Source organism: Musa acuminata, chromosome BXJ1-6 (genome assembly GCF_036884655.1).
Source record: "Musa acuminata AAA Group cultivar baxijiao chromosome BXJ1-6, Cavendish_Baxijiao_AAA, whole genome shotgun sequence".
Classification (NCBI taxonomy): Eukaryota; Viridiplantae; Streptophyta; class Magnoliopsida; order Zingiberales; family Musaceae; genus Musa; species Musa acuminata.
Window position 1 is genome coordinate 688,218 of NC_088332.1, and position 27,879 is coordinate 716,096.

Here is a 27,879-nt window from a genome sequence, read left to right on the forward strand (position 1 = left end):
GCACCCGACCGAGACAAGGAAGTTTCCTATAGCAACTCGTGGGGCCCGACATTTACGACCTCAAAATTATGATTTTCGAATTATAGGAGACAATGAGTTGCGTAACGCATTGAATTTTTTTTTTTCTCTTAAATATTATGATTGTTTTGTTATTCAACTTTAAGAATTCGATTAAAATCCTTGCAACAAGTGAATCCATTAAAGACCATCAAATAACGAACACACAGCCACCCACCCCAAAGGCCGATAGGGGGCCCCACACGTGTGTGCCCGACTCCGTATGAATTGCGGGGTAGTTCGATTAAATTGAAATACCCATGCTTCTATTTCAATGGGACCGAGAAAGGTCGGAGGGAGCAAAAGCGCACTCCCTTTACGAACCCCAATCCGCCTTTCAATCCGATCGTTTCCTTGGAGGAGAACAGAACACAGTGAGGGATTCGGAAACCCTAGCAGATGTTCGTGGAGAGATCTTTCGAGGCGTGGGAGGAAGTGCAGCGCCACGGCCTCGACCTCGCCGATCGCCTCGCGCAGGGCTTCAACGGCCTACTCCAGTCCCACATCGCCCCGCCCACCTTCCCCTGGACCTCACCCCACAAGCTCGAACCTGTCCTTTCTCCTTCCGCCGCTGCCGCCGCTGACGGCGTCTCCGCCATCCTCGACATCGGAAACCGACTCGGCCAGGCCGGCGCCTGCGTCCATGGCGTCGTCAAGCAGTTCTTTAGGCAGCTGCCTGTGCCTTTACGACACGAGGAGGGGGATGAGAGGCGCACGGCCGTGACAGGTTTGGATTTGTATGGTACGAGGAAGAGGGACGAGAACGTGGAGACGTGCCGCAGCAGTGGTGGCACTGGCGCCGCCGAGGAGTTTGGCTTGGTCGCTGAACAGTTCGGTGGTCGTGGGTTCTTGGAGCCAGTGGCAGCAGTGGGAGGCTTGGATGGGTTGGAAGATGATGATGATGGAGTCGAACTTGAGTTGAGAACTTCTGGACCTTTCAAGAAACCGCAGGTGTTGCTTACATCATTTATTTTTTGCTGTTTTCTTTTTCTCTTCTTTGTTGGTTTCGTGAAATTTTTTGGACTAATTGTTTTTTTGCTGTTTTTAACAATCATACATACTTTGATTTGCTTTTGAAATAGGAAAAAAAAAAACTCTGACCTGATACAAAGCGATTACATGCTTGGATTTTCCATATACATATAAAATACATGCTACTTTTGATTGGTTGGATGCATATAACAAGCTAAGATGCTTAAAAGAATAGTCTGCAATACTAAATTATTTTTTAAGTTTTGGTTCATCATATGATTGGTTTGCCTGATACCAATGTTGCCTATCTTAGTTAAAGACGAGGATAGACACTCAAGTGGACAAACTGTAACAGGATAATGGCTATTTATACAAGGTAATTTTCTTTAGGTAGCCAATGATATGACTTCAAGTAATACATTCATTAAAAAAAGAATTATCTAAATTTCATATATTACCTGGTAATTGAGATATGTTGTTAGGGGCGCACTAGCTTATTACTTGTTAGTTCAGATATGTTGTTGGCCCACTAGCTTATTGTTTGTTATTTGTGCCCTGTGACTACCATCGGATGGTTAAGCAACCACTAAATTGGATTCCTTGATAGCCATGGGATGGAGAGAGAGAGAGAGAAGGGAAGGGTTGCGGGATTAATCTTGGGAATAGCTTGCCAGGTTAGGATTTAGTGGACTTGTGGTCTCATGTTTGGGATCACAGGTTCTCTTTCCTATAAAACATGTTATATCATATCTTAAATAATTTTTTATATTTACAAATTTACATAATCTCTAAAAATTTGTCTTCTTATATATAATTTCCCCTTGTTCATAATGACTTTTAGAATCTTTTGAATGTTTATATATCGTCTTATTGTGACCCTTGCAGACTGGGATCTTGTATCGTAGGATTAGTTCTGACCTGCAAACCTTGATTTGAATTTAGCTAACAAAGAGATGCTAATTATGTCACGATCGAGGCTTGATGGGTTAATTGGCCCATCAACTTTGTTTAACCTAAACCACTAATCAAAATGCTTAAGCTAAAGTTGATAGTAGTACACTCATAAGACCTTTATAAGTCAATCTTAATCTTGCGCACTTCTAATGTGGGTCTAATCAGAGTATTACAAATTATATTTCAAACTGACCTTTATTAATTTAAAGATTTTGACAATTGATTAAGAAAATATGATGACGTGGTCCTTATTCTTCAATTGATAACTACTCCTTATGCTACTTTCTTTCAAAATTGTAAGTCCTAACTATTTGGGTCGGCTATATAGATCTTTTGCTACTATTAAGGCATGTCAAAATCCATGTCTGATTAAGTTAAGAGTTTTGAATCTTTATTTGTAGTTTTTATTAAACTATTTTTAGGTTTTCCTCTATCTCTTTTCATACCACTAACGCTAATCATTTTACCTCTTCTAACTATCAGAATCGTAGATCTCCTAAGCACATGTTCATACCATCTTAGACGATTCTCTCTCATTTTGTTCCTTGACAAAATGGTGCCTAATTGTTCATGAACAATGATATTTCTTTTCCTTCTTTTCAACTCCAGACATCCATATCAAAATTCTTATCTCAACAATACAAACTTTTTGTGTAAGAATAAATGTCCTAACATAAACTTCTTTCTTTCTCATGCTTTATTAAATTGTCAGCATGTAGAAGGAATTTGATGGTCTTCCACCATAGTACACTTTTGTTCTCTGTATTAAGTAAACATGAAGTTAATGTAGGAATTAGACATGTTTTCCTGGCATTATTATATTCTCTGGAAATTTTCTCCAACATAATATTCAATCTTCTTACTGAATGTTTTGTTTTGTTGTAATTATTTTACTCAGATAATATACTGCAATGATGTTTCTGTTTTAAGATGAATATCATGTGTCATATATTTAGAAGGTTCATCAGTCTATGATACTGCTATGAGATCTGAACATTAGTTTTGAGTCTCATTATGTCATATATGATGCATTAGTTAGAAGCTAACTTTGATGTGTGACACATGATGCAGGGCACCATTAATATTACATCAACATATGATAGTATGTCCAATGACATTGAAAGTTCATTGGTCGCAAGGGGAGACATATGGAGAGCAGAGGCATCACATGGTGGGTCCACTTCAAGAAATGAGAGTTCAACTCTATTTCTCATCCAGCTTGGTCCTGTACTATTTGTCCGTAATACTACACTTCTGTTGCCTGTTCATCTATCAAGGCAACACTTGCTTTGGTACGGTTATGACTATAAGGTAAAAAAAAAAAATCTTATTTGGAATTTGTCCCAGTAGTTTACTTTTTTTTTGAGTTATTTATTCCATGTCCATCTTTTTATGAGCATCTTTCTCTCTAGTTGCTTAATGCTTATCAGATTTTATTGATTTTTTTATGATTGGTTCTATGTCATTGTTGTTCCAAGCACATAACTCTTTATCTAGCATACTTGAAACATACTAAATATTCCTTTACTGGTCCTGTAATTTGTTCTTCTTTTCTTTGTTTTTATGGCTTTGCTGTACCTAGTTGTAGATAGGTCTCTGCTGGCTTGTCTAAGTGGTAAGTGTATTATTCTCCTTTTGGGATGCCTAGATTCAATCCCCTGCTTGCACAAAGTTTCCCCTTGCTCCACCTAGTGCAACCTCAACCTATTGGCACTTTGATAAAAAAAGAATTGTAAATAGGTTTTTTCTTTTGATTATTTGCTATCATCCAGAAGCTGGTTAGTTTTCGTAGTTTACAAAGCTTCTGACTTAATATTTTGTAAAATTTGTTACGTTGCAATCAATGCTATGCAAGCTGAAGTTTTTAATTCATTATTTTATTATCTGTTGAAACTTACTGTGTACACTTTTTTTTACATGTCCTGATCTGCATGTAATCAGGTCTGCCATGGTTTCTTTTGCCCTCAGTGTCCTAATTTTCCTTTTAATAGTAGTAAACTGTAGCTTTGGTGGGTTGTTCCCATAGAAGATAATTGCTACCTCCGGTTGCACTTATCCATCAAAATCAATATACTTCGTGCCTTTTTCAATAAAAATTAAGATACTTGGTACCTTTATCAATGGAAACTAATATTTTCTTCTTATCATCCTTATAAAAATACTTATATTGCAATTTGTTTACAGAATGGAATCCATTCCTTGTGTCCAGCTCTATGGTCAAAGCATAGGCGATGGTTGTTGATGTCAATGATCCGTCTTAACCCATTGGTTTGCGTAAGTTCTATTGTGGTGTCTGTATTTATTGTAAGGTTTTAGCCTCTTCTGATGCTTCTATTAATACTTGACTCATTGTTTCCTTTTCTGCTTATTTGGTAAATCATCTTTTCATTTTGAATGATCTCCTTGTGCATCTTTGCACACGTATAGATGAGTTGAGATATTATGAAGCTCAAATATGATGTTTGTTGGTGTTGCAACCACTCAATCCTGCTCTGCATGAAAAACTAGGTGAACATATTTATTATCATCATTCATCTAATATTAATACTAACTGTTATAAATAGTTCAAGCGCATTAATTGGTTATTTTCTATAAAATAAAATATGCTTCCATGAGGCTTCAACATATTCTTTTGTAAAAAATTGAAATAATACATATAAACCTAGAAAACTTGAAAGAACATGTAAATGCCTTTGACATGGGCATCCACACAATAATCATGTAAATGAAGTTTGAAGTAGGCCATTGAAGACAGAATAACCTGTGACTTGCTGAAGGATACATATGCCAATATCTAACTATGGAGTTCTGCAGGAGGCATATGTAATCTTGTTTTATGAAATAATGTTTCAATCACAATTCACTCCTCGTATTGTTCTTTAGCAGTAACCAGTAAGTCCCATTTCAATTTTCAATTTCTGATATAATTTAATAAGAGATATATAGATGTTATGCCAAGCATTATGACCCCACATCAATCTCTTTTTCGTGTTTGAAGTCTTTCATGCAAATTGATGGAACTATAGACACACTCTGCTTAATATCTTTGATTGTTTTGTTTTCCAGACATTCATGGATTTGCAGTTCCCAAATGGGCAACTAACATATGTGGCTGGTGAGGGGCTGACCACTAGTGCTTTCCTTCCTGTCTTTGGTGGGTTGCTTCAGGCTCAAAGTCAATATCCTGGAGAAACAAAATTCAGCTTCTCTTGCAAGGTTGCCCTAATGTCTCAAATTTTGTAGAAAATCTCAGTAGTTTTCTTACTAAGAAACTGGTTTTTCTTCCTAAGATTTGCAATTTACTGCCTAAAGAGCAATGTTGGAGATCTAGGTTATCTTTATTGTCACTAAGTTACAAAATTAATTGAGTTAGACAAGAGCCTGAATCAATAGTGTGGCTGCAAAATTTTGCCTAGTCGATTCATCTCAAGGAATAAGTCAAAACACCACCTTAATCTTTCAATTAGAAAAACTTCATGACTTGATTGGTGATCTTAGAGTTGTCTTGTTAGCATTTGAGTTACTGATGCACTCATGGAACCTTGTGCCTTGTTGGAGCACGGATCCATCACTCATGGTGGTTGTCTTTTGTAGTAAATGGAACAACAAGCAAATGGAGAATGAAGTAGTCCTAGTTCCAAAACCGGCGGTTCCGTCTCCATCGAATTTGGCACCGGAACTGAACCAGTTCCAAGCTGTTCCGGTTCAAGAACTGTCAGTTCCAGTTCTGATTCTGAACTGAAACTGCCTATCTCAATTTTTTTTGATTTTTTCAAAATTCCCCTCCAATTAACCATTTATTGAACTATTGGAAAGGGGTAGATTCATCATTTGCAGGGACATTTAGGTTTTTTTTTATTTTTCTAGCTGGTTCGGAATTGAATCAAAACTGTTTCTGCCAGTTTTAGATTCCAGGAACCAGAACAATCCCTTTCCGGTTCGGTTTGGAACCGCCAAAACGTTGAGGTTCTGGTTCGAATTGGACCATGGCAGGGTCTAGAATGAAGGGGAGTAGAAGACAAGAATTTGAAAGAGGGAATAGAATAAGGGAAAAGAAGTTAAAAGGAACATATAAAATAAGGCATATCTGTCCTAGATATTTTTATTCATGAAATATCATAACATTGCCTTAAAACTCGAGTTATGGATTCTATATATAGGTGAACACCATCAGGTCTTTCATTTTACAGAAGGATGCTAACTAGATGAAAAAACAAATAATGATTAGTGTTCCCTCTTATCTGTCCACTTTCCAGATAGCACTTTGACCTCTGATTTCTTGCTTTAATTTCTGGCATTTACCATCAGACATCTATCTTTAAACTGTCGTCAAAAGTCTTGACTTGTCAAAATCACCCGGTTGACTCATCAAATTTCATACTTGAATTCTGAAGATAGCAAAATGAGTTTGTTATGATCTTAGTTTTCCAACATCGATCAAGAGTCTCATGTTTGTGACTACCTTACAATAAACAGAAATAGTTATGCAGTATTATGCTATATTGTTTACACGTTTCTCAGTTACTGTATTTTAGGCGGTATCCTTTTTAACTGAATTTTCCAATTTTTTGCTTCTGTCTTGTTTTTAAAGTGTCGCTGTGCTTACTACTTCCTGCTTCAGTTTATTAAGAAATTTCTTTTCAAGCCCGATGATGTTGCTTACCCTTTGGCTTCAAACAGTTTTCTCTGATTCCTTGCAGAATAAAAGTGGCACTCGTATTATTCCAATGGTTCAGTGGCCTGATAAATCATTTTCACTTGGGGTTGTACAAGATTTAGCTTGGAAGAGATCTGGTCTCATGTTACAACCAACCATCCAATTCAGGTTGCAAATAACTACTTCTGCCAGACATCTTTTCATTTTTAACATACTATTGGCAATAATTTCTTAAAATGTGATGATACTTAATTCATTTTTTTCCCCAGTGTTGCCCAATACTTCTTTGTTATGATTATGTTATAATTAACCTATACTCTAGTTGCTTTTGGAGAAGTCTATGTTATATTTGAACACACTGATGCCGTCTTAAATGATAAAATGTCCTTGATTTATTACATGTATGATTTAATAGTATCCTAAGCTAAATATAGTTGACATTTAAGTTTGAGGATGATTAAAAATTGTTACATTTTTTCATGCCTTATCAGTATCATGGAACTGCACCTTAGCTTGCTAATTCAATGCACGCTTCATTCATTGGATGTTTGATTAACATAAACTTGAGTGCTAAAATATAGTCTTTATTTATCTTGTTTTATATGTTTAAAAATGTATACGTCTGGTTCATCTCCGTCAGTATCTTAAACTTCACCTTAGCTTGCCATTTCTGAGTGACTGGCATTTTGCTATTGGCAATAAAAACTTCAAAGAATATGCAAATATATTTTTCTTTGGACAATGCAGATGTAGGTGCTGGTTAAAAAATGGACGAGATAAAATTATTTGATTTTAGATGATGTTCATCTTCCTTTGCAGCTGACGTTTTCTTTCTTTCTGAGAATAGTGTGGATAAGTTATGCATGGTTGGATTGCCATTTTTATGGAAGCTCATCTTGGTGCTTAGGAACCACTAAATAGTTATCTTCGGACTTTGTTTATGTGTATGGCCAAACAATGCTTAGTATTTTGCCCATCTAATATGGGAAACCGATCCAAAGGGAATTTATTGCTTGGCAAAGGTCATGGGTGGCTTTCCGCTAGGCTTCATGTTTGCTATACTTTGCTTCCTCTCATATCTGTTTGAATCTCTGAACCATTACAATGAAGTTTTCCTAGCAACACCTGGAAACTTTTAAATGATAGAGTTTGCATTACCATGACTATTTGCTTCTCCCATTTAGGAAATTATCCTTTTACTGTTGTGCTTAGTTTGGTCAGATGGTTTTATTTGCAAAACTTGATTTAATATTCCTTTCCAACTTTTGCAGGATACTCATTTAGGTTTATGATGTAGTTTTTTAATTTAGGCTATAATGATGGAAATTCATGCTACTGCACACCCTTTCCATACATATGCTGTCACCACCTGGAAATAAATGTATAATATAATGACAGATAAATCATTGATCTTCCCTAGACCTCGTGCAATGGGTACACCCTATTTTGGAATGATAGATATATCACTAACTTTATTGCTATGGTGCTTGATAAAATTATTCCCTACTAAGATGGTGGGTCTTTTTAGTTTGGTTGCACTTACTGTTCTTAATACAACCAAAATGACATCAGTCAATATATGGATCATGCCTGAATTGCCATACCCCAGCAGTAAATCCTTTTGTGCCATATGAACCGGCCTTTTGTATGTTCTCAGTGTGCTAATTGTCGTTGCTGAAATTGTAATCTGATTGAAGTTTTAGCTAAATTTTCACATAGAAAATTTATTTCACTTATTTTTAGTTCTTTTCTTATTGCCAGCTTATGCCCCACATTTGGAGGAAGCAATCCTGGTTTGCAAGCAGAGCTCATACGTTCTATGGACGAGAGACTTAGTCTAAGCTGTGGTTGTTCTGTTATGTCTCATCCAGTTGCCTTTGCATCTATAGCTGTAAGTTAATTGTTCTTGGTTGTGGTTTTGAAATTCTCACAGATAGAAGTGGTAGGAGTCTTTTTTGAAGTTACTGCATATCGTGCGTTTCTGATGTGAAACAAGAGAGAAGAAAAGAGCGAAAAAAAGAAGTGCGATATGAGAGAAACAAAAAGAGAACTTTCTCATTTTCAAGAGATAACTAAGAGTTAGTAGTTCAAAATACATAAGTTTGATAAGGTTTCAAAAACAAGAATGCCCCACCAATCTTCCTTCCTTCTCGTTTTATAAATCCCTTGTACATTGAATCCCTCAACCACCTAATTAATGAGTTACAATTTACTAAGAGTCGAGCACAAATCATTTTCTTGAAATTTGATAGGAATGAGCTTGAAATTTATTGTCTTCGAATTTGGGAACATTCAATGCTCATCATGCACTGTATTGATTTCTCTCGAAGTATTAACCAACATGTTAAGAAGGACAAGATTAGTTTTGGTCTAATATATGCTTTTATCCTTGCAACTCGCAGTTCGGGAGATCCAAGTGGAATGGAAATGCTGGGAAGTCCGGAATAGTTATTAGAGTGGAAACCCCCCTCATCTCTATTGGCAGGCCTTCCTTCTCTGTTCAGTTTAACAGTGGTGTGGACTTCTAATATTTCTCCAGTTCATTGCACAGATCATGTACATATATAAAGCCACAAACCTACATGCATTGGGAAGACGCTCCATCATTATACACAGATTCAACGAAGAAATACTTCTGATACAATGGCAACTTCCCTGCAGCAGCATGCATCAAATTGCTTCACAAGAGGATTGCGAACTGTCTGCAGAGGATACACTGCCGTAAGGCTTAAACCCAATTTCTTTCAGCCAGTCATTGTAAGAAAGAGCGTGCAGTGCACAAGCTTCCTGTCATTCCGGGGTAAGGGAGGATCAACAGTCCTTTCTCTACATAAAGAGGAGTCGGTCATTATCTTTATAATGTATTAATAGCTGTTGGCCATGTTACTAAATAGTGATAGCTAATGATGTAATCCCATGGCAGCCTCTTAGTGCTTGTAAAAATTTTCAGTTATGGGAAATATCTGCTGATAGAAGAAAAAGAAAAGGGTGAAAGAGAGCAAGAAAAGTAGAAGATAATACAAGAAGATGGATGAGACTGATTGCACTGGCAAAACAAAAGCAGAGATAGAGGAGAAGAGAGACATGACGAAGAGATAAAAATGGTAGAAAAAGAGGTTGAAGGGGGCAATTTGTTTGGATAAATCTTGTTTGGATGTTAATTTTAGTAAAGCAATGATTCATTTTTCTTCCACAAACATAATTAAATGGATATGAGAATATGAGTGACATAATACTGATGTTTTATTTCATGTAATACGACAGATTGATGGATTGAACTTTATTATTAGATTCTCTAATGACACTTATGGTTTGGCAGAAGGTAGATTTAATGAGAACAAGGGGTGTCACGATAGACATCAAGGAAGGACCAAAGGGTTGCTTGATTGATGAGCTATAAACTTGATCTCCATGGAAAATATTTATCATTGTTGGAGTTGATCATGTTGGAATCCTTTCTGATTTAATTTTTGTTGGGACTTCTAGGTCCAATTTTAGATGGATGATGATTTATTATTATAAGGCACATGATGTATTAGATTTTTGAAGTAATATAATTTTCTCTGTTTTTTTATTAAAAAAAAAGGAAAACTAAGGGAAGGAGGAAGAGGAGGGAAAAAAAAATAGACGAAAGAGTAAAGAATAAAGAAAAAAAAATCAAAGAATAATATTTATCACATATCATAACAAATTATTATTAGGGAAATTAACCTAAAAAAAATTTCACTAATTCGGTTGATGTCCGTTTATTGAAAATTTGCTTTAGTGTATTTTTATAAAATTTATATTTACTCCGCCATTCCAATCTTTTTTTTCCTTCAAATTTTCTTGAAACGGATTTGAACAATGGATGATTCAGGTCAACCCCGGTTCAAGTTGTGATCCACGGGCTTCCCTCTTCTTCCTCCCTTCTAGAAGGGGAGAAGATCGAATCAGATTGGCTCGATTCAATTTCATCTAATTTAATACAAAATCGTCTAAAAGGTCAAAGGTATATTTATTTATTTAGGAAAAAACGCCCCTTTTCTAAGTAATTTTCATAATTACAACCAGGCGAAGTTTTTTCCAAATATATTATCATAATTATAAAAGTTATATATATATATATATATATACTATTTATTATTAAAACGATGGTCCGATCAATAACGCAGTTGCGATAGCGCGCTATTCCTGACATTACCTTCCCAGCATCATTTTCTTTATGTGGTTTGGCTTCCCAGAAGGCCACGGGAGTTCTCCCCAAAACAAAGCCAAGTCCTTCCGTCGCACGGCCATCAACGACGATGAGGCTTTCGTCCACGCTTCGATCCGTAAAAGGTTCTCGCCCAATTCACACCGAAAGCACGCCAACCTCTTCCACGGCGTTGTCGCCCTCTTCGTTGTCCTCGACCTCATCCTCCCTCCTCCGCAACCACCACAACAAGAAGAGAGGTGGAAAACAGCAGCGTCCCAAGAACGTTGGGTGGTCCGTCTATCTGATCGTCTCATCCCGCCTGCCGCGGACTTATGTGGGCGTCACCACCAACTTCTTACGCCGGTATTGTTCTATTCTTCCTTTCTCATTTGTTGGGGCGGGGGATTTCGATTGATTTAGCTGAAATAACTCGCACCTTAACGCCCCCATTTGGTTGCTAACGTTGTGGATCAAACGCTTGCCCGATATTAGCAATGTAATTCCAGGAATTAATGGCTTTGAGGAAAGTATGATTGCTAACATTTACAGGGAGCATCGGCTAGCTAATTTTGCTCGTGCTACCAAATCTGACATGTTTTGGGAAGGACAACTCCCTTCTGGTTTGGAGGTTTTGATCTCCTCTGATAATAGAGTGGACGGATGTATTTATTCGTTTGAGATCTTAATATAGCTTTCTCCTTAAAAGAAAGCTTGTTAGATATTTGAATGAAAATCTTGATAATTTTAACTGGAATTTATGTTATAGTCATGTTCCAATTTTGTTCACAACTTCAGTGTGTGTTACCTCAGTCATACTAGATTGACCATGCCACAGGATCCGGATGTATGATATGCGTTTACACTGTTATGGAAACTTCATGACTTGATTATGGATTATGAGATCTCCATGAGAAACATTTTTTTTTGAAATGATGGACCTGTTGTAGCATCATCTGAAACCATTGTGTTGCGGTTGATTGACAAGGAAATTGATGTGCTCTTCTATGTCAAATGATGGACAGGAAAAGTATGTGCTTTTGTGTCAATGATCTGTCTTTGTTGATAGGAGCTCCGGCGGTCTTCCTATTTTGCAAGGAGGAGATCTGCAACTTGTTATTTTTGAATGATTTGGTCTTGATATTGATTTAGATTGATTCTCTTATGTTAATTAAATTGAGGATCTGTAACTAAGGGTCTGTCATGTACACAATCAAACCGATCAAATCTGGACTTGGATAGCTCCAAATTGCAGAAAACTGCTGCTTGCAGCAAAAAAAAGCATATTTAGTACCAGTGAAATTTAAAGCCGCAGAAAATTTACATTGATGTAATTTGGCTCTCATAAGCCAAATCACATTATGGTTCTTTTTTGTTTGTCATATCAGGTGCTTATATTTTATGGAATCTAGATCTTCTAGTTGGAGCATCAATATAGCCATTTTGAATTAGCAAGGCCAAAATCTTAAAAGGCTATTTGGCTAGAATGAAAAGAATTGTGGCTCAGAGAATGCATTAAACTTTTAGAAGCTTTGCTTGAAGAAACAATCATATATGTGCACATGAATGATTGAATAAGCAAAGCTTACTATTTCAGCACAATTTATTAAAAATAAAAATTCATTGTTCCTGCTATCGTCCTTTCCTTGGATGGTAGAGCATTTCTGCCTGGTGGGAGTTCAGCATTTGGTTGCTACCTTGCACAAAGCTGGTCATTTTCCCCATTGTTGTGATGGATAATTTCACTCCATAGATTATGAATGTAGAATGAGCTTGTGAGCTGTCATGCTTATTTTATTGACCATTCTAAGAAATTTAAAAAAAATCATTAATGGTGGAGTCTTTAGCAACTACTGTGCTTAAACATGTTTGTTTACTTCGTCTCATTCATTAGTTGTGTACAGTTAGATGTCAGATTATGAGGATAGATCTTGGTACACTGATAAGTTTACTTTTTGTGACCTAGGTGACCACAGTTTGAGCCATGAAAATAACTGGTAAGGTTGCATATGTTGATCCTTTCTAGATCCTATATTGGTGCAGGAGCCTCATCATTGGGTTCACCCCTTTAGGGAGGTTGGATGATGTGGCTTGAAAAACAATTTTAAAATTAGTACACATTTTTACTTCCTAGAGACTTTGGTCATTAATCAACCCCATGAAAGTTCTTAAAAGCTTGTTGTTTATACTTTTGTTAGCTTATATTTATGGACCTTATGAAAGTAACTATTTATTTATGGCATAGAAAGTACTAGGCTACCTTAGAAATTAAGGTATTGACTTAGCTTGTGAGAGTTGGATGTCATAAATGGTCTAGGTGAACATTAGGAAACTCATCTTCAGTAAAATATTTATTATTCTGATGACATAAACTTTGGAATTTGACTCGATCATATCTCCTTTTTGGTCATTGATTAGTCCCATGGTAGGAAAATTGGCTAGATTGAAGTTTGCATAAATTTGTTTATGCTGTGTTCAACCACCTTGGACTAGTTGCACTTGATAGTAAGTTCTGTAACCACATTAGAAGAAGTAACTATTTGAGAGTGTAGGGACTGTAATCTTCATTCGAATAGCAAAGAATTTTTTTTTTTTCAATATTAGTTAGACTGCATCATAAATGTAAAGAATGGATAACCATTTTAAGTCATCAATTTCATAATATTTTGCAATTTCATTATAGGTTTAAATTTATTATAATCCTGAAGTAATAGTTTGCATGCCCTTTAACCTGTAACAATTCTATATGACAAAAATATATGCCAATCAATGCTGTGATTTGGTTACTTTCAGTGTCACCGTCATTTTCTAATTTATTTAAAGTTGCTAACAATTCTGCAGATTGAAGCAACATAATGGCATATTAAAAGGTGGAGCAAAAGCATGCTCTGCTGGAAGGCCTTGGACCCTTGCATGTATTATTCGAGGATTTAAGTACCGAAGTGAAGGTAAAGAGCTTTGTTTCTTCATTTTTGTCTTCTTATCACTGAGCACATTTTGTTCATTTCATCTTCTTCACGTGTTCTCTATAAAGATGATTAGTCACAAAATCAGTCCCCTCTGAGTATTCATCATTCATATATATTTGACTCCACGTCCTTTCTGATAACTTGAAGAATGTGGATATACATTCTACTTATTAAGATCAAGCTCCTCCCAACTTCATGGGGTTTCTCAGTTAAGAGCAGGCTCAATATCAGAAGAATAAAGTAGTTGAGATGATCATCATTTGTCTTTGGACAAAAATGATTGTCTAGCTGAGATCACTGGGATCACCATGGTTGGAACTTAAAAAATTACTTTGAAAGAAAGATTCCTAAAATATTTCACTAAAGCTTGTGACTTTGTTAAGAATTTTATCTTGGTCTATGACTATTTGCCATTTATTGATTATTCCTATCAGGAGAGTTAAAAAAGTCTTATAACTAAATTCCACTAAGCTTATGTGCCATCAGAAAAATCATTAGCAGTTTCCATAGCGCTACTCTCCAGACAATGAAGTACTATGCTCTATTCGATAGCTGAAATTGTCTGAATCAGAATGAACTATTGCAGTAAGTTGGGCCACCTACTTCAACTCGTCAACAAAAATCTCAGTAGCCTTGCTGGTTACTTGTTACTACCGGTGCAAGTACTCTGTGTAATTGTAGGTTCACTGTGGTGCAGTATTCAAGGTTTATTAGTGTTTTATTGTAATTTCAACAGATAAGGAGTAAAAATTCCAAGTAAAAAATGGGCAATCAAACGTCAGAATATTGAACTAGAAGTATTGCTGCTTCGATAATCTAAAATTTATATTTTGGTAATTATTTGTCTTGCTAATCCTGGCAAAAACTACATTTTGTTATTATTAGAAGTTTGTCCTTACTGTTTGCAATGATTGTAGAACATCAGTAAGAAATTAATTCCATCTTACTTGGGATGGAAACTGAAACTAATTTATGCGGTGGGCAGTGATATTTTCTCCCTATTTTTCATAGTTAGCTACATCATTGCAAGTTGAGGGACCAAAACTTTGTTACTTTATTCATTGTGTTTTGCTGGACTTCCTCGAATCACTGTTTGCTTGCTTCCCTTGCAGCTTGTGAGTTTGAATCAAAATGGAAGAGTGTCTCACGGAGAATGCCAAGGAAAACGAAGCAAGACTGTGCTGCGAATCCATTATTGGAGCATCGTCGAGCTGCTTTAAACTGTGTTCGAGGATTGTTTGATTGCAGTTACTTGCAAATAGAATGGCAATCAAGCTTATCGTAATATGTAAACGGAACTCATCATCAAGCTGCAAACTCATAGTATCGACAACGAGATCTCTGGTTGGTGGAAAAGGAATCAGTTTAATTATTCTTTATTGTTTGATTAATGTTTGTTGTAACTTGTGAAAGAAAGGAGAATCTAAACTTTTAGATCATATTCAGTTTCCAAATATCTTCTTCCTATTTATTTTATTTTATTTTGCAAAGCTTATTGGTAAAGATAAGATTTGATTCCAAAACATTGCTACCTAATATTTTTAAGATTTATCATTTTGAATTTTCAACTTCAAGCAAGTCAAGTACATATTATGACATGACGAAACACATTTGTCCCATGAGATTTTTCAAACTTCAACCTTCGTATGAATGCATGGAAGAAATCTCAAAAGATGAACAATGCTTTTTATCCTTTGGTTCTGACGATAAATGTGTTAAATTAGATAGCACATTTATGGGACGAAGTTCAAACTCTTAATTTTTGATAAGTATATTTGGTGCATCATTATTAGATTAAAAAATAAATAAGGATAATTGTACACATTAAAAACATTTTTTTAATTATAATTATATATTTAATTAAAAGTAAAAAAAATTTCTGTAGTAAATAAAGATGAGATTGACTTGTAGATTTATTAGCAGACATCCTCTAGTAGCACATCAATGACAACAAATTGTTCTTTATACATCTGCCTCAAGGAGACAAGTCCACATGATACACCTCACGCATGTCCGGCCGAAACAGCCCAAAGTTGCGTTCCGTGCCTTCAGGCTTAAGGTTCTCGTTGAACATGGCAAACAGGTACGTCTCCGTCGCCTTCCCCGGCCTCTTCGGCGTCCCACCGCTGCCCGCGACGTGCGCCACCACATTGTTGTTGTACACCCTCGCGTTCTCCACCGTCGTACCCACTCCGCCACCACCCGACGGCCAACCCGTTTCCGACACCACAATGTCCACGTCCGTTCCTCCGCTCTTCTCCAACGCGGCGTACATCGAGTCGACCATGGCGTCGAACAGGTTCGTGTAGCCCAGCGAGCCATCTCGCACGACGACGTCCTGCGCCGTGAAGAGAGCGTAGTCCAGCCGGACGTCACGGGGACTGCCGGCGTAGGCGAAGTAGGGGTACACGTTGACGAGAAGGGGACTCTTCTTCGCTTGCAGGAACGCCGCTATGGGAGCCATGACGCCCGCCGCGGACTCGGAGAACGCGCCCTGAGACGGAGGGTACGACACGGCAAGCACCTGCGTGGCCACGGCGGTCGTGACCGGGACGTGGAGGTTGGCGGCCCTGAGTGCGCTGTCGAGGTTTCGCATGGCGGGGAGGACGTAGCTGGCTAGCTTTCCGGGTATGACCTCGTTGCCGGCGTTGATGTATCGGAAGCGGACCGAGCTCGCGTAGGGGGCGACGTTGGTCTGAACCCAGTCGGCGGCGTAGGAGGCGTCGGTGCTGAGCCGTTGGAGTTCTTCGTTGTAGGTTCCGAGGATAACCTCGATGGCGGAACCCTGGAGAGCTTCGAGGACCGTGGCGTTGGGGTTGAACAGCCGCAGCCTTGTGATGCTTCTGGAGGTGTAGAGGGCGATCACTTTGTCCGGGGAAGGGAGGTCGTCCCCAATCAAGCCATAGTTTACGCCGATGACTAGTGCTTCTGCCGCAGTATGAACAGTGACAGCTTCAATCGGTACGTACACAATCTTAATTTTAATGGCTTTGACACAAATGCTATTTGTCGTGAGAAGAAGTTCCTCCGTATCGAAGAAATAATTTAGAGAATTCATGATAAAAATATAACCCCGAGATAAACTTATTTGGTTCGATACTCTAAAAATATATTTTTTATTATGTTAGAACAAAATAAGAGAAAATGAAAGGGAAGAAGAACTTGACACCATACAAAATAAATAATATTCTACCAACACAAAATAGCATACGCAAGATAAATGAGGACTAACATTGTTTTGCTTAAGTTCACTAAAATTTTCAAATAAACTACAAACACAAATTTTCTTATACATCTTTACATAATCTTTGATGCATTTCACTCATCGTGAGAATCATATTTAGTGTGTCCTATCACCCTCCTCCTCACTTGTAATTTATATTTTCATATTTGAATGCCTTAAGAATCCATGAATTATCATGCAAGTCTCCTCTTAGCCCTTTGCATTCATTGAAAACTTGCAAATACTATTTCTGAACAGGATAGTGTTGAAATCGCTAAACTCAGTCGGCTATATAAGAACAAAGCAAACTGAGAAGAATTTCCTGAGATAACACAACTGGTTTCTCAACTTTAACTTCACCTCATATTTAACTATCAACAAGAACAAAAGAAAAGAATGCTTATCGAACAAAAAAAATGAAGGTAAAACATACCTGAGTGAGTTATCCAACAGCAGCCGAGAAGCCACATAGAAACCCCAAGGAACAGCAACATAACTTGGCCCATTCCCACAACTCTCTCTCTCTCTCTCTCTCTCTCTCTCTCTCTCTCTCTCTCTCTTTCTATCGTCTTGCTTGCTTGCCTTCTTTCTCCTCTCCAATCTCAATCTCCATGACAAAGCTTTATAGAAATAGAGAGAGAGAGAGAGAGAGAGAGAGAGAGAGCCAGCAACCACAACTGCCCACCAAGTCTCTCGACTTAGAACTCCCAGCAATCATCTAGTCAATGATGACAAGTAGAACTGCTCAACAAAACATACAACTTGTCCTATACGACCAGCAAAGTCTGCTCGTAAACAGAAGAAGCAAATCACCTGCATCTTCAATTGGTCAACCTTGTCCCCTCCTTCTTCAACTTAACTTAGGTGTGTGCTCTGTGCGAGGTCAAGGAGGACCATTTCAGGACTTTAGGTGTCGAGAAACCCGTGTATGGTATTAATTTGTCAATGTGGTGTTAGGTTGTAGTTGCCTAACCTTAGCTGGAGTTGCTCGATGTCGTTGCTACTATGATATTATAGTTAATATGCATGAAGGGTTGGAACTAAGCGTATGTGAGGTCGATCTTAAATCGAACCGAGTGTAAGTCAACGTCGTCAGGATCGTAACACATGAGGTTGGACACAAATATAATCCGCACCTGAAGTTGTTATGAGCCAAACTCGATAAAATGTCATTTGACTACACTATTCTTTAGTTTTCTTTTAATCTTTATCATACATGCAAATATTTTCTTAACATCTCGCTTGATATTAGTTTGAGATCGAGTTAAAATGTTAAGGACTTATGAGATTAGACACCAAATTATCCAAATTCAATATATATTATATGATTCATCCAATCTCCAAACAATGTGAAATTCCTTCTTCTCTTTTAATCCTCGATCTCACAAATCCAATTGACTAAAACTAGATTATAATGTAAACCTAATGGCTAATAAGCTATAATGCATCAAGATAAAAGAAATCCATTTGTCCTAGTAATTGAAGTCTTAAATGAATGATATTGAATCGATTCTTCGAAAGTTGTTCATGTCAAGAAATGATGATCATTACGACAATATTTATAGCCTCGGTAGAAATTAAGAAAAAACGCAACTACTGATTTATTAACAAATATTTATGCCTGAAGTGGAGATAAAAGAAGCATTAAAGACTAATTTCTCATTGCTAACTATTAAGAGAGGCGATTACACTTAGCACGTAACCCAACATCGAATTGATATTCAATCTAGTGTATGTTAATTTTAACTCATTTAACTCGGAGTTGTCATCGATTTTAAGATCTCCATGTGGTTTGCTTATAACCGATGCTCTAATACGCCAATAAGCTAGAAAAAATTAGATGTATTTTTTAATCCTTAAATGTTTAGAACCTCTTTGATGTTTAATGCTTAATCAATATGTATCACTTGGAAATGTAGATATGTCTGCTTTTAACCAATCATTTTGGCTCTTGTGAATCATCGAACACCCAAAGCGATACAATTATAAAAATTTATTGTGAAGTTTGATGACAGCACAATCATAATAAAGCCAAGTGGCCATCCCCAATGAGCATCACGTGGAATAGTTCTTCAATCCCGGGTTCGACGTTGGGTGGTGATGGTTTCGATCGAATTTTGGTGTCTCTCATTATTGCTCGAACAACATAATAAATAGGTGTAATGGCTCAAAATGATCATTATAAAAAGGAATCCTTAGGTGACACACATTCTTAGTTTGATTAGTTCAACCTGTTTAACTAGTTACTAGCTTAAGCTTTGCATGGGCATTTGTCGGAAGTGCCCTTGGCACGTTTTGCAAGTTTCATCTAACAAGATAAAGTTTCCATGAGGAGAGTCAACAAGAAGAAGAATTGGACAATTATAATTTGCTTTAACAGATTAGTGCAAGAAGGAGAGTCCGATCATGTCTTTAGAAAACTTTACGGGTCTTAATCGACCAAATTCTAAGGAATCGAATCCCCAAAACAAACCTTGTCCAATGACTCTGAATGCTCCTTTGTCGAGCCCCGTAATCTTCTTAATGATCTCAAACCGATCGGGGGTGTTGATTGGCTTGGATTCATCGTCACAAATGCTCGAACCAAGTCTCTTTTGCTTACTCTTTCAAGACCTGACTTTCCTCCAAACCTCTCTACATCAACAAATAACTCAACCCACCATAGTTGTGCCTATTGAAATTTTCAATGCCTTGATGCAATAAATACAAATGCTATTCGAAGTAATCCAGTCTATGGCTCCTTATCTATTTCGACTTATCTAACTTGTCCAACAAGTATCACCTGTCCCATTAATCGAAGTAATTCGATCTATGGCTCCTTATCTGTTTCGACTTACCTAACTTGTCCAACAAGTATCGTCAGTCCCATTCACTCTACTATTCCCATACTCGAGTCCTACCAACTCAGGATCTAACACCTCAAGGGGTACAGTCCTTTCCATCGACCGAGTACCTATTCCAACACCGATGTTGAATATTTCTAATGAGTCGGTTGCCCGATCAACTAAACTCCTAACACCATCATATATAATAAAAAAACACTTAGAAACGATTCCAAAAAATTAAGACAATATCATTTGATATCGATCATCACAATTGTCTCCGTACAATAAATGAACCCCAGATATTCATCTCCAGCAAACCCCCACCTCGACGCAACGGAGTCACTATACGGCCGAACTATGACCATGCACTCCTCCAGTACATGCATGGGTGTGGCATTGCCGGCTTTCACATGCAAGCAAAGAGGTTGTCAGATCTAACTATTAATCACATTAATTGTTGTTCTCTGTCATTCAACCAGTTCCACTTGCATACAAGTTAGTGCGTCAGAAAAGCAAGCAAAATCTACCCCCTTCGCTCTATAAATGGTTTAGTCTTAAGTTGACAACAATAGACTACTTGCCAAAGTCAACCAGCAACCAATTATCGAAGAGCCTTCGTGTTCTTCCACAGTTGACATTCCATATTGCATGCATTCAAAGTCTCTGAGCATTTCATGTTGATGATCTTGCATTTGAGGACCATTAGGTAACTGAAAGCGTAACTTGCAGATACTTATCCTCTCAAAATCACAATGCTCTTTAGCATTACATCTCACTGCCTCAGAAAAACGACAGGCATCATGCATGTAACCCAAATATTTGTCATGAGTGGAGAGAGAACAACAAACAGGATCCAGTTTCTCTTCCACACTGCAGCTTAAGCCACTTTAAATTCTCACATAAATGTATGCAAATCCAAAGAGCCGCATCATTGATGGACAGATTCACACAAAAAAAATTAGCTTACGCAGTTAAGTAACCATGATAAACCATCCAAAACACAAAAGTAAGTATAACCTGTAAAGTCTTACAGTAAGCAACTAGCAACGTGAGTGATCCATCTGCCATGCATGATACTGAGACATGAAGAGTGTTGTTATTGTAAGGCACTAACACTAGTAAAGACCATCATCCACTTCAACACAAGGAACCCAGAGAAACTAGCAATATTATTTGGACAGCTTTAGTTGGCTGACAAAATTAGACCTGCACAAGCTTTGGGGTTCGAGATGTCATCAGTGCCGTATGCCTGTGATGTCTTCATCCATCGAACGAAGGCTTCAAGGCAACTTTATTCCACTTCCAACTTAGATCGTAAAGGAACACACTTTGGTGCCTATAATCCTCACCTGGTAATTAGACTTCACCACTACGTACTACATTGTTGTCTGCGAGATCCAACATGAGGTTTCCATAGTATTACGTCAAGATCAAGATCTATTAACCTCGTCCCATTTCTAGTGTCGTATACCAGTTGGACTCCATAGTTCATCAATGAACCTTCCTGGCGAGATGATTCTTCCCTCCGTAACACTTTCGCTTCCTAAACCATACTTGGATCTATTGATGAGTTTGGTTGTATTATTCACGAAGACCATTCTCCAATAGCATTATAATTACCAGATTTATAATCATTTAACTTGCTAACACACTTAATCTTCACACCATTTTCCACTTCAAGAGTGAACAAAATCACCTACTTAAGACAATACACAGCTATGCACACCTTTGGTACTAAGACTGCAAATTTGAGTGACAGCATGAGATAGATCGAAAGAGTTGCACAACCAAACTTACTAGCGAGATCGCCTGTGCATCCTTTGCGCTTCATCAGACGCAATCACGAACGCCATGGCTTTGGGGCTCGTAGTACAGCGGCGACGGCGAGAACTCTGCAAAACCATCGCGCATTTCTGAGACGTCGAAGTACTCATCCAACTCCCTCACCGGGCTCGTGATCCTTCGACACGCATCGTAGAGCAGATCCGTGTCGCTAGGGTTTGCCCGGGTTGACTCGACGGCCAAGCCGGGGGAGTTAGAGGGAGGGGGATCGCCGGAATCGGTGTCCACCGAGCGATACTTGGAGAAGCCGGCGATGTCGGAGTCCTGGCCGGTGAGCTCCTGGACAACGGAGCGGAACTCGGCGACGCTCGCCTTCACCTTCATGGGGTTGGAGATGTACACCACTTTGATGGGCGTCTTCTTGGCCTTGGATTGCTTGGGGCTCTTCTTCCTGTGGACGCCCAGTCTCTCCATCTCCTTCCTGCGGAGTGAGTGAACTGCTGCTCCACAAATCAAGGCTTGACAAGAGGAAGCGGCAAGTGGTGATGCTGCGAGGATTTACCCTACAGAAGTGACTCGGGCTTATTGGATGAAAAGCAAGGAAGAAAGATAAAGGGGAGCATGTGATTAAGGAAATGGACTGTGTCGGGAGGGAAGAGAGAGAGAGAGAGAGAGAGAGAGAGAGAGAGAGAGAGAGAGGGAGGGAGGCGAGGAGAAAGGTTACCTCCATCAATGCGGTAGTGACAGGGATTGGCTACGAGTGAACGACAAATGGAGCAATGAATGGGGGCCGATACGTCAGCCAGATGCCCAGTCCCGACGTCACGGCAGTAAAGGCCTCGCGACTCCACTCGTTAATTGTATTGTGACGTAATTCGTATTGTCAGGCGCTTTAAATGGTTTTGGAGGAAGGCTTTAAGTGTGTTCAGAAGTATGTCTTCGGCTTCACTGTAGTGTTCTCAGGAGGTATTTTAATTGGGCTCCATTGTTTTGGGTAGTTAACGGTTAAGTCCACCCTTAAATTGGAGGGAGATGCACGAGTCTAAAAACTGACACCTGGATAATCTTACCCGAAGATATCGTACCCAAAACTAATACCCTGATGATCTTAGCTTACGATCTCACACACGACCAGCGCATTTCTTGTTTGGTTTCTTTTGCAGGTCTCTAAAAGACATCACATCCGCTTTAGTTGACTTTAGTATGATTATGATCTTTGTGTGTGTGTGTGTGTGTGTGTGTGTGAAAAAGACCTATAAGACTTTGATGGCAATTTTATTGCTAGTGAAAGAATTAGGCAAACGTATTTAACTTGTTTTAACAATTTGATCTTCATATTTAACTTTTAAGCCAAAATTTAGTGTCCATTTAAATATCTATCATCCATATCAACACCAAAGGGAAAACACTGGTGGTCATAGGACCTCACCTATGTGAAGAATAAAAAATGTTGTTCAGCTCGAGTAGCTAAGAGGGTCACCTCATCAAATTAGCACTTGAGTCCTACTTAGTCACCTTTACTGATGATGACATTATAAACTTATGCAAGAGTTTGACTAACTTTGATCAAGGTATAGTAGTCAATTATGTAAGCTACATCTGCTTAAAGTATAAATATCACATCTTCTTGCTCATTGCAATCTGTATTCAGAACCTGAAATCATATGAGATGAAATGTAGTCCTAGTGACTGTCCTTTTTGTACCCCAGTAACTCCGAAACTTGCACACTAAGATACACTTTGAGACAACAGTAGAAACTGCTATTCTCTTTATCAGGGAACAGATCTGAGACAAGGAGGAAATCTGACATGGTTCTTTGAATACCTCATATTATTGATTGTGGTGTCATCACAGAGTAGAAGTTGGTCATCAGGTAAAAAGAAGTAATAAATGAATCACTCGTAGGCTCTAGCATTTAGGCTGAAAGCCAAAGCATGAGTCATGTGCAACCTTTGACAACCTCTTTTAGAGAAATCTCATCTCCAAACCCAAAAAAAAACAGATGACATTGGCTACGTTGTCTTAATCAATGATACTGATAGAGGAAGATGAATTATTGGAAGTGTATGTTTCTTGATATCATATCGACCAAGACATTTGCACATTTATTTTTTGAATTTTTAAGAATAAATGATGAAGATGGGATTCCAACCGGGGCTTTATGATGAACTATCAAAATTTTTACTAAGTTTGCATGTTTGCTAAGCTCAGAAACTTACGAAAAACTTTGATAAATCATCAAAAGGTCTTATGTTTGAATCACGCCTTTGCTACTTATCTTTTGAAAAATAAAATTTAATCCTTTTCCAAATCAATTTTGATAATGAATCGGTTGATAATTGCTTAAAAGAATTTGTGCTGATAACACATTATCACTAATTTTCTTCACTCAAATGATAATTGACTATAATTCTATTATGAGTAAATAATTGTCAAGGAACCAATCCATGAGGATTAAGGATATTATTTGTTTCTTATAAGGAGTACATTATATATCAGGAAGATTAGATAGTCTTGCAAAGGAATTCAAGAAAGGAGATGGATCTCCTTATGGCATTAGAGCTAATACAAACTTAAGTTACACTAATTGCAATTCTATCAGTGAGACAAAAAAAACCTTTATTTATTTTGAGCTGCAAATTTTGAATAATGAGGTGAAATTAACAACTTTCTAAAAGTAAAGGATAAATAAAGTTTAGGTTTCTGAAATCTATAACGGATGGGTAATAGATTCTTCGGTCTTCCACAAAACAAGGTGTACATGATGGAAGTGATGAAACCTTTCATGATTAAAAGTCTTAGAAACTATATGATTAATTTACATGATAGAAACTTTTCTTTCCTTACAGTCCGAAATATATTAACAACATTTTTGTGTAGAAGAACACTCTCTCGAACTCCATGTTCATCACTTGTTCGGATAATTAATTCTTTGTTGAATTATTAAATAAAACTGTATAATTAGATATAAGAGATTGATTTAAGAGTTTTAGTATAATTGAGGCATTTGTTTTAGTTAAAATAGTATAATAGAGTTTAATGTAATGAATTAAATGTTCAAGAGTGAAAGTGAAATATAATAACGCCAATAAGACTAAAAGATTAGGGTTTGAGAGATTGTAAGTGATTGGTGATGAATAAAAGTCTTTAGTTATTAGTCTCACTTATCTTCTCTATTATCACTGATTTCTATTTTGTTAAAGTCCACCACCATTCTTCTGAGAAAATTTACAGCATTCTTGAGCACATACATACAAAAAAGATCAAGATTTAGTTAGCTTTTTTTTAGAACTTGAGGGAGAAGGAGAAGAGAATAGTAGAAGGAATTAGGAGTATTTTCAATTTGCTGTATTTTGGAGTGCTCCGAAAACATCTATTTATATTGACTACAAGATAAAGTATACGTTTTTTTTAATAATAAAAAAATCTATAAATTTTTTTAATTATCATTTATTTATTTAAATCTATTTTTTTATCTTTTATTTTTTATAATTTTAATTATTTGAATTAATCTTAACAGCTTTTTTACTATGATCGATCGTAAGATTCATCGGTTGCACATTAGTCTGTTGATCATATATAAACAAGCAATAATTCCAACATGCAATTTGCATCTCTGCGCTTTTAGGAGAACATGCAATTTGCATCATTTCCATGTATGAACTGTTTTCTTTGCTTGAATCCCTCCATGTATCGTGCTCTTGGTCATCTCGATAAAAGGTTAAATTTCAATCAACGTAAAAGAATTGGCTTTTACAACTAAAGGCATGCATGATAAGGGAAGATGGCGATCCTAACGATTTGCTAGTACAGGAAAAGATGGTGTTCAAGTCACAATTGGGAAAATGATAAGAGAACATTCATGTCTTAGGATGATGTGATAAAGATTTGAAGGATGAATAAGGATAGTCTCACGTTGCTTAGTGTTTAACAAGTCTATGGTCCTTGGTGTTTGGTCTCATGCATGTTAACTGTAATAAGTTTGACTCAAATTCATTTGATTTAAATATCTCAACACAAATTTCTCTCTCTAACTATCATTTAAATTCCCATTTAGTGCTTTTGATTCTTTAACTTCAAATTCAAATGACGACTCCACCAAGATTATCTTTGGCACCACATCTATGTTTTTATAGATGGAAACTATAAAATTCAAATGATGACTCGACCAAGCTTATTTTTGGCACCACATCTATGTTTTACTATACTATGAAGTCTAAGTTGACCCAATCCAAACCATTAATTGACCAAGTATCCAAAAAGGAGAAAAAATGATACGACTTCCAATCTTTCTATCCCTTTATGTATTGTTCTCTTTCTCTCCGATATAATCTAAAAGACCAAATCCTCAACACAACCCACCAATAGTCAATGTCTAACCTCCACATAATTCACTGTTATTCCCACTTGGGAAGAGTGCAATTACCCAGAAATTTTGCTTCTCATGTCACCATCAACTTCTCCATCGACACAAGCCAACTTTCACAATTTCAAGGTTTCATTCAAATGGTCTGCCACAAAAGTTGAGTTCCTCGCGATGGTTAGGAATTGAGTATTGTTGATACCAAGGTAATCATAAACGTCCACTTTAGCCAAAGTAGAGCATGTATTCCTCATGATCAAAGAACTCCTTTGTGCTGAGCAGAATGGAATGTTGGCGAATTAATTAGATCTCTAGATTTTATGGAAGGCGACATCATTAGATTTGACAATCAAACAAAACTCAACATGAATGCGATGACCGACATCACCTAAGACTAATCAATCAATATGGCGACGAAGTGGCATCGCCTAAGCGTGCCTTGTTAACATGATATTCAAAAGAGAATATTTATCATCGATGTCTCAATTTAGGATTTATATTTCTAGAATTAAGTTAGGGAGGAGTCTTTTATGAAGCCTTATTATGTAGTCATGTTTTTTAAGAGATTCAATTCATATCTCGGATACAACGTTATCCAATGACCTATTTTCAGTATGTGCATGAGAGAGAGAGAGAGAGAGAGAGAGAGAGAGAGAGAGAGAGAGAGAGAGAGGATATGAAGGGTATGGGTAATTCCTTGTTTACTTCACCTTTATATGCGCACTTTAATCAGCTCCCACTCAATGCTTTGGCGCCCCACTCATCCACTTCCTCCTTAGTCGTGTGACAAAAGAATGATATGTTAAAGCTTCTTTTGGCTCGCAACCTTCTACCATTGGATGTGCTTTTTCTCTTTTTCCAAGTGGGTAAAAAGAAATGGCCTTTTTGCTTTGTCCAAGCATACCTACCTGTACTCCTCCACTTCCATCACGTTATATTCATGATCCAAATAAACAATTATCATTAATACAAAGAACCAATATGCCAACATCGTTTTTATGGATAAAAATTAAAAAAAAATTTAAATTAAAGAAATAATATGATATATGTCTCGTACGATATTTAATAATAATTAAACAAACTATTTATTAAAAGTCTATCGTTCAGTGAGGAGCAGACGACTTATTTGAATTGTCATATTCATTAATACTTAAGAGGCATGAGGTTTGAATGTGTGTTCTTTGACGATACGATGGGTGTTGTTTAGCCTAATAGACTATGCCGATGGAAATTATTTATTCTGAATCTATGAGTTCATAATCCGATCATCTCTTTACCGGAAAACATAATGTGCTATTTTCATGAGCAAAGATACATCAAAGTTAGAAAAGAGTAATAAGAAGGTAATCAAGATAAATAAAAAATTCTATTAGCATTATAAGTAGTGAGTGTATTGGGTGCGGTTGCTTACATGAGTCCAGCAAATAATGTTATTGTGCGTCCGGTGACTATGAGAGTTTATTGAATTTGACTACTTAATACATACAAGAATACGCTTAATACATAGGTTATCCTCTCTCTCTCTCTCTCTCTCTCTCTCTCTCTCTCTCTCTCTTAATAACAAAGGATAGAAAGGATACCCCTTTAAGTCATGGTAAACACAAATTTAAGGGAATGACCTATGTTGACAAAGGACATGGGCTCTTATAATGCAGTTTTGCTTACTAACATAGACCTGCGCCTAATACTGATCTATTTGTTCTTGAGGTCTTGCTTGTTGCAGTGTTACAAGTGGAGTTCGAGCAAACAAGTTTATTATTCTTGTTTCGCCAAAGGTAAGAGAGAAACTATGATTCTATTTGAATTGTCTCTCGGAAAATTTTGGTTTCTTCTCTATTGATAGGTCTTCTAATAAATCATATCAGGATATATTTTTTTACTAACATATTCTTTGTAAAAATT

At 37.2% G+C, this 27,879-nt stretch overlaps 4 protein-coding genes across 6 annotated transcripts; 2 read left to right on the forward strand and 2 right to left on the reverse strand.

Annotated features, from left to right (window-relative positions):
* The first annotated feature begins 348 nt into the window (after positions 1-348).
* LOC135675503 (uncharacterized) lies at positions 349-9,926 on the forward strand. Of its 2 annotated transcripts, XR_010513879.1 has the most exons (8): positions 349-1,008; positions 3,055-3,294; positions 4,168-4,257; positions 5,050-5,199; positions 6,684-6,808; positions 8,402-8,531; positions 9,043-9,440; positions 9,591-9,926. XR_010513879.1 is itself a non-coding variant. In XM_065185710.1 (7 exons), exons 1-7 carry the CDS (start codon positions 457-459, stop codon positions 9,166-9,168), a joined length of 1,413 nt encoding a protein of 470 aa, XP_065041782.1. In that variant the 5' UTR covers positions 349-456; the 3' UTR covers positions 9,169-9,926. The 2 variants fall into 2 exon arrangements, 1 of the variants encoding a protein (XP_065041782.1); XM_065185710.1 differs by having other exon boundaries at positions 9,043-9,926.
* An 863-nt stretch (positions 9,927-10,789) lies between these two features.
* LOC135675504 (structure-specific endonuclease subunit slx1-like) lies at positions 10,790-15,259 on the forward strand. The gene is made up of 3 exons (XM_065185711.1): positions 10,790-11,180; positions 13,656-13,762; positions 14,896-15,259. Exons 1-3 carry the CDS (start codon positions 10,927-10,929, stop codon positions 15,066-15,068), a joined length of 534 nt encoding a protein of 177 aa, XP_065041783.1. The 5' UTR covers positions 10,790-10,926; the 3' UTR covers positions 15,069-15,259.
* Positions 15,260-15,728: 469 nt separating this feature from the next.
* Positions 15,729-17,580, reverse strand: LOC135677609 (putative glucan endo-1,3-beta-glucosidase GVI). 2 transcript variants are annotated; one of them, XM_065189972.1, is made up of 2 exons: positions 17,440-17,580; positions 15,729-16,711 (listed from the first exon to the last, which is right to left on the reverse strand). In XM_065189972.1, exons 1-2 carry the CDS (start codon positions 17,510-17,512, stop codon positions 15,759-15,761), a joined length of 1,026 nt encoding a protein of 341 aa, XP_065046044.1. In that variant the 5' UTR covers positions 17,513-17,580; the 3' UTR covers positions 15,729-15,758. The 2 variants fall into 2 exon arrangements, with proteins under 2 accessions (XP_065046044.1, XP_065046043.1); XM_065189971.1 differs by having other exon boundaries at positions 15,729-16,735; positions 17,440-17,556.
* Positions 17,581-21,661: 4,081 nt separating this feature from the next.
* On the reverse strand, positions 21,662-22,087 carry LOC103971140 (sigma factor binding protein 2, chloroplastic-like). The gene has a single exon (XM_009385099.3). It carries the CDS (start codon positions 22,085-22,087, stop codon positions 21,662-21,664), a length of 426 nt encoding a protein of 141 aa, XP_009383374.2.
* Positions 22,088-27,879: the final 5,792 nt, after the last annotated feature.

Excerpts from the sequence above, each read along its gene's own strand:
- LOC103971140 (XM_009385099.3), bottom strand. The coding sequence starts at position 22,087 with ATGGAGAGACTGGGCGTCCACAGGAAGAAGAGCCCCAAGCAATCCAAG.
- LOC135675503 (XM_065185710.1), top strand. The coding sequence starts at position 457 with ATGTTCGTGGAGAGATCTTTCGAGGCGTGGGAGGAAGTGCAGCGCCAC. Across the intron at positions 3,295-4,167 it reads GGTACGGTTATGACTATAAG|AATGGAATCCATTCCTTGTG; the intron begins GTAAAAAAAAAA and ends ATTTGTTTACAG. Across the intron at positions 4,258-5,049 it reads GTCTTAACCCATTGGTTTGC|ACATTCATGGATTTGCAGTT; the intron begins GTAAGTTCTATT and ends TTTGTTTTCCAG.
- LOC135675504 (XM_065185711.1), top strand. The coding sequence starts at position 10,927 with ATGAGGCTTTCGTCCACGCTTCGATCCGTAAAAGGTTCTCGCCCAATT. Across the intron at positions 11,181-13,655 it reads ACCACCAACTTCTTACGCCG|ATTGAAGCAACATAATGGCA; the intron begins GTATTGTTCTAT and ends ACAATTCTGCAG. Across the intron at positions 13,763-14,895 it reads ATTTAAGTACCGAAGTGAAG|CTTGTGAGTTTGAATCAAAA; the intron begins GTAAAGAGCTTT and ends CTTCCCTTGCAG.
- LOC135677609 (XM_065189971.1), bottom strand. The coding sequence starts at position 17,512 with ATGGGCCAAGTTATGTTGCTGTTCCTTGGGGTTTCTATGTGGCTTCTC. Across the intron at positions 16,736-17,439 it reads CTGTTGGATAACTCACTCAG|CTGTCACTGTTCATACTGCG; the intron begins GTATGTTTTACC and ends TACCGATTGAAG.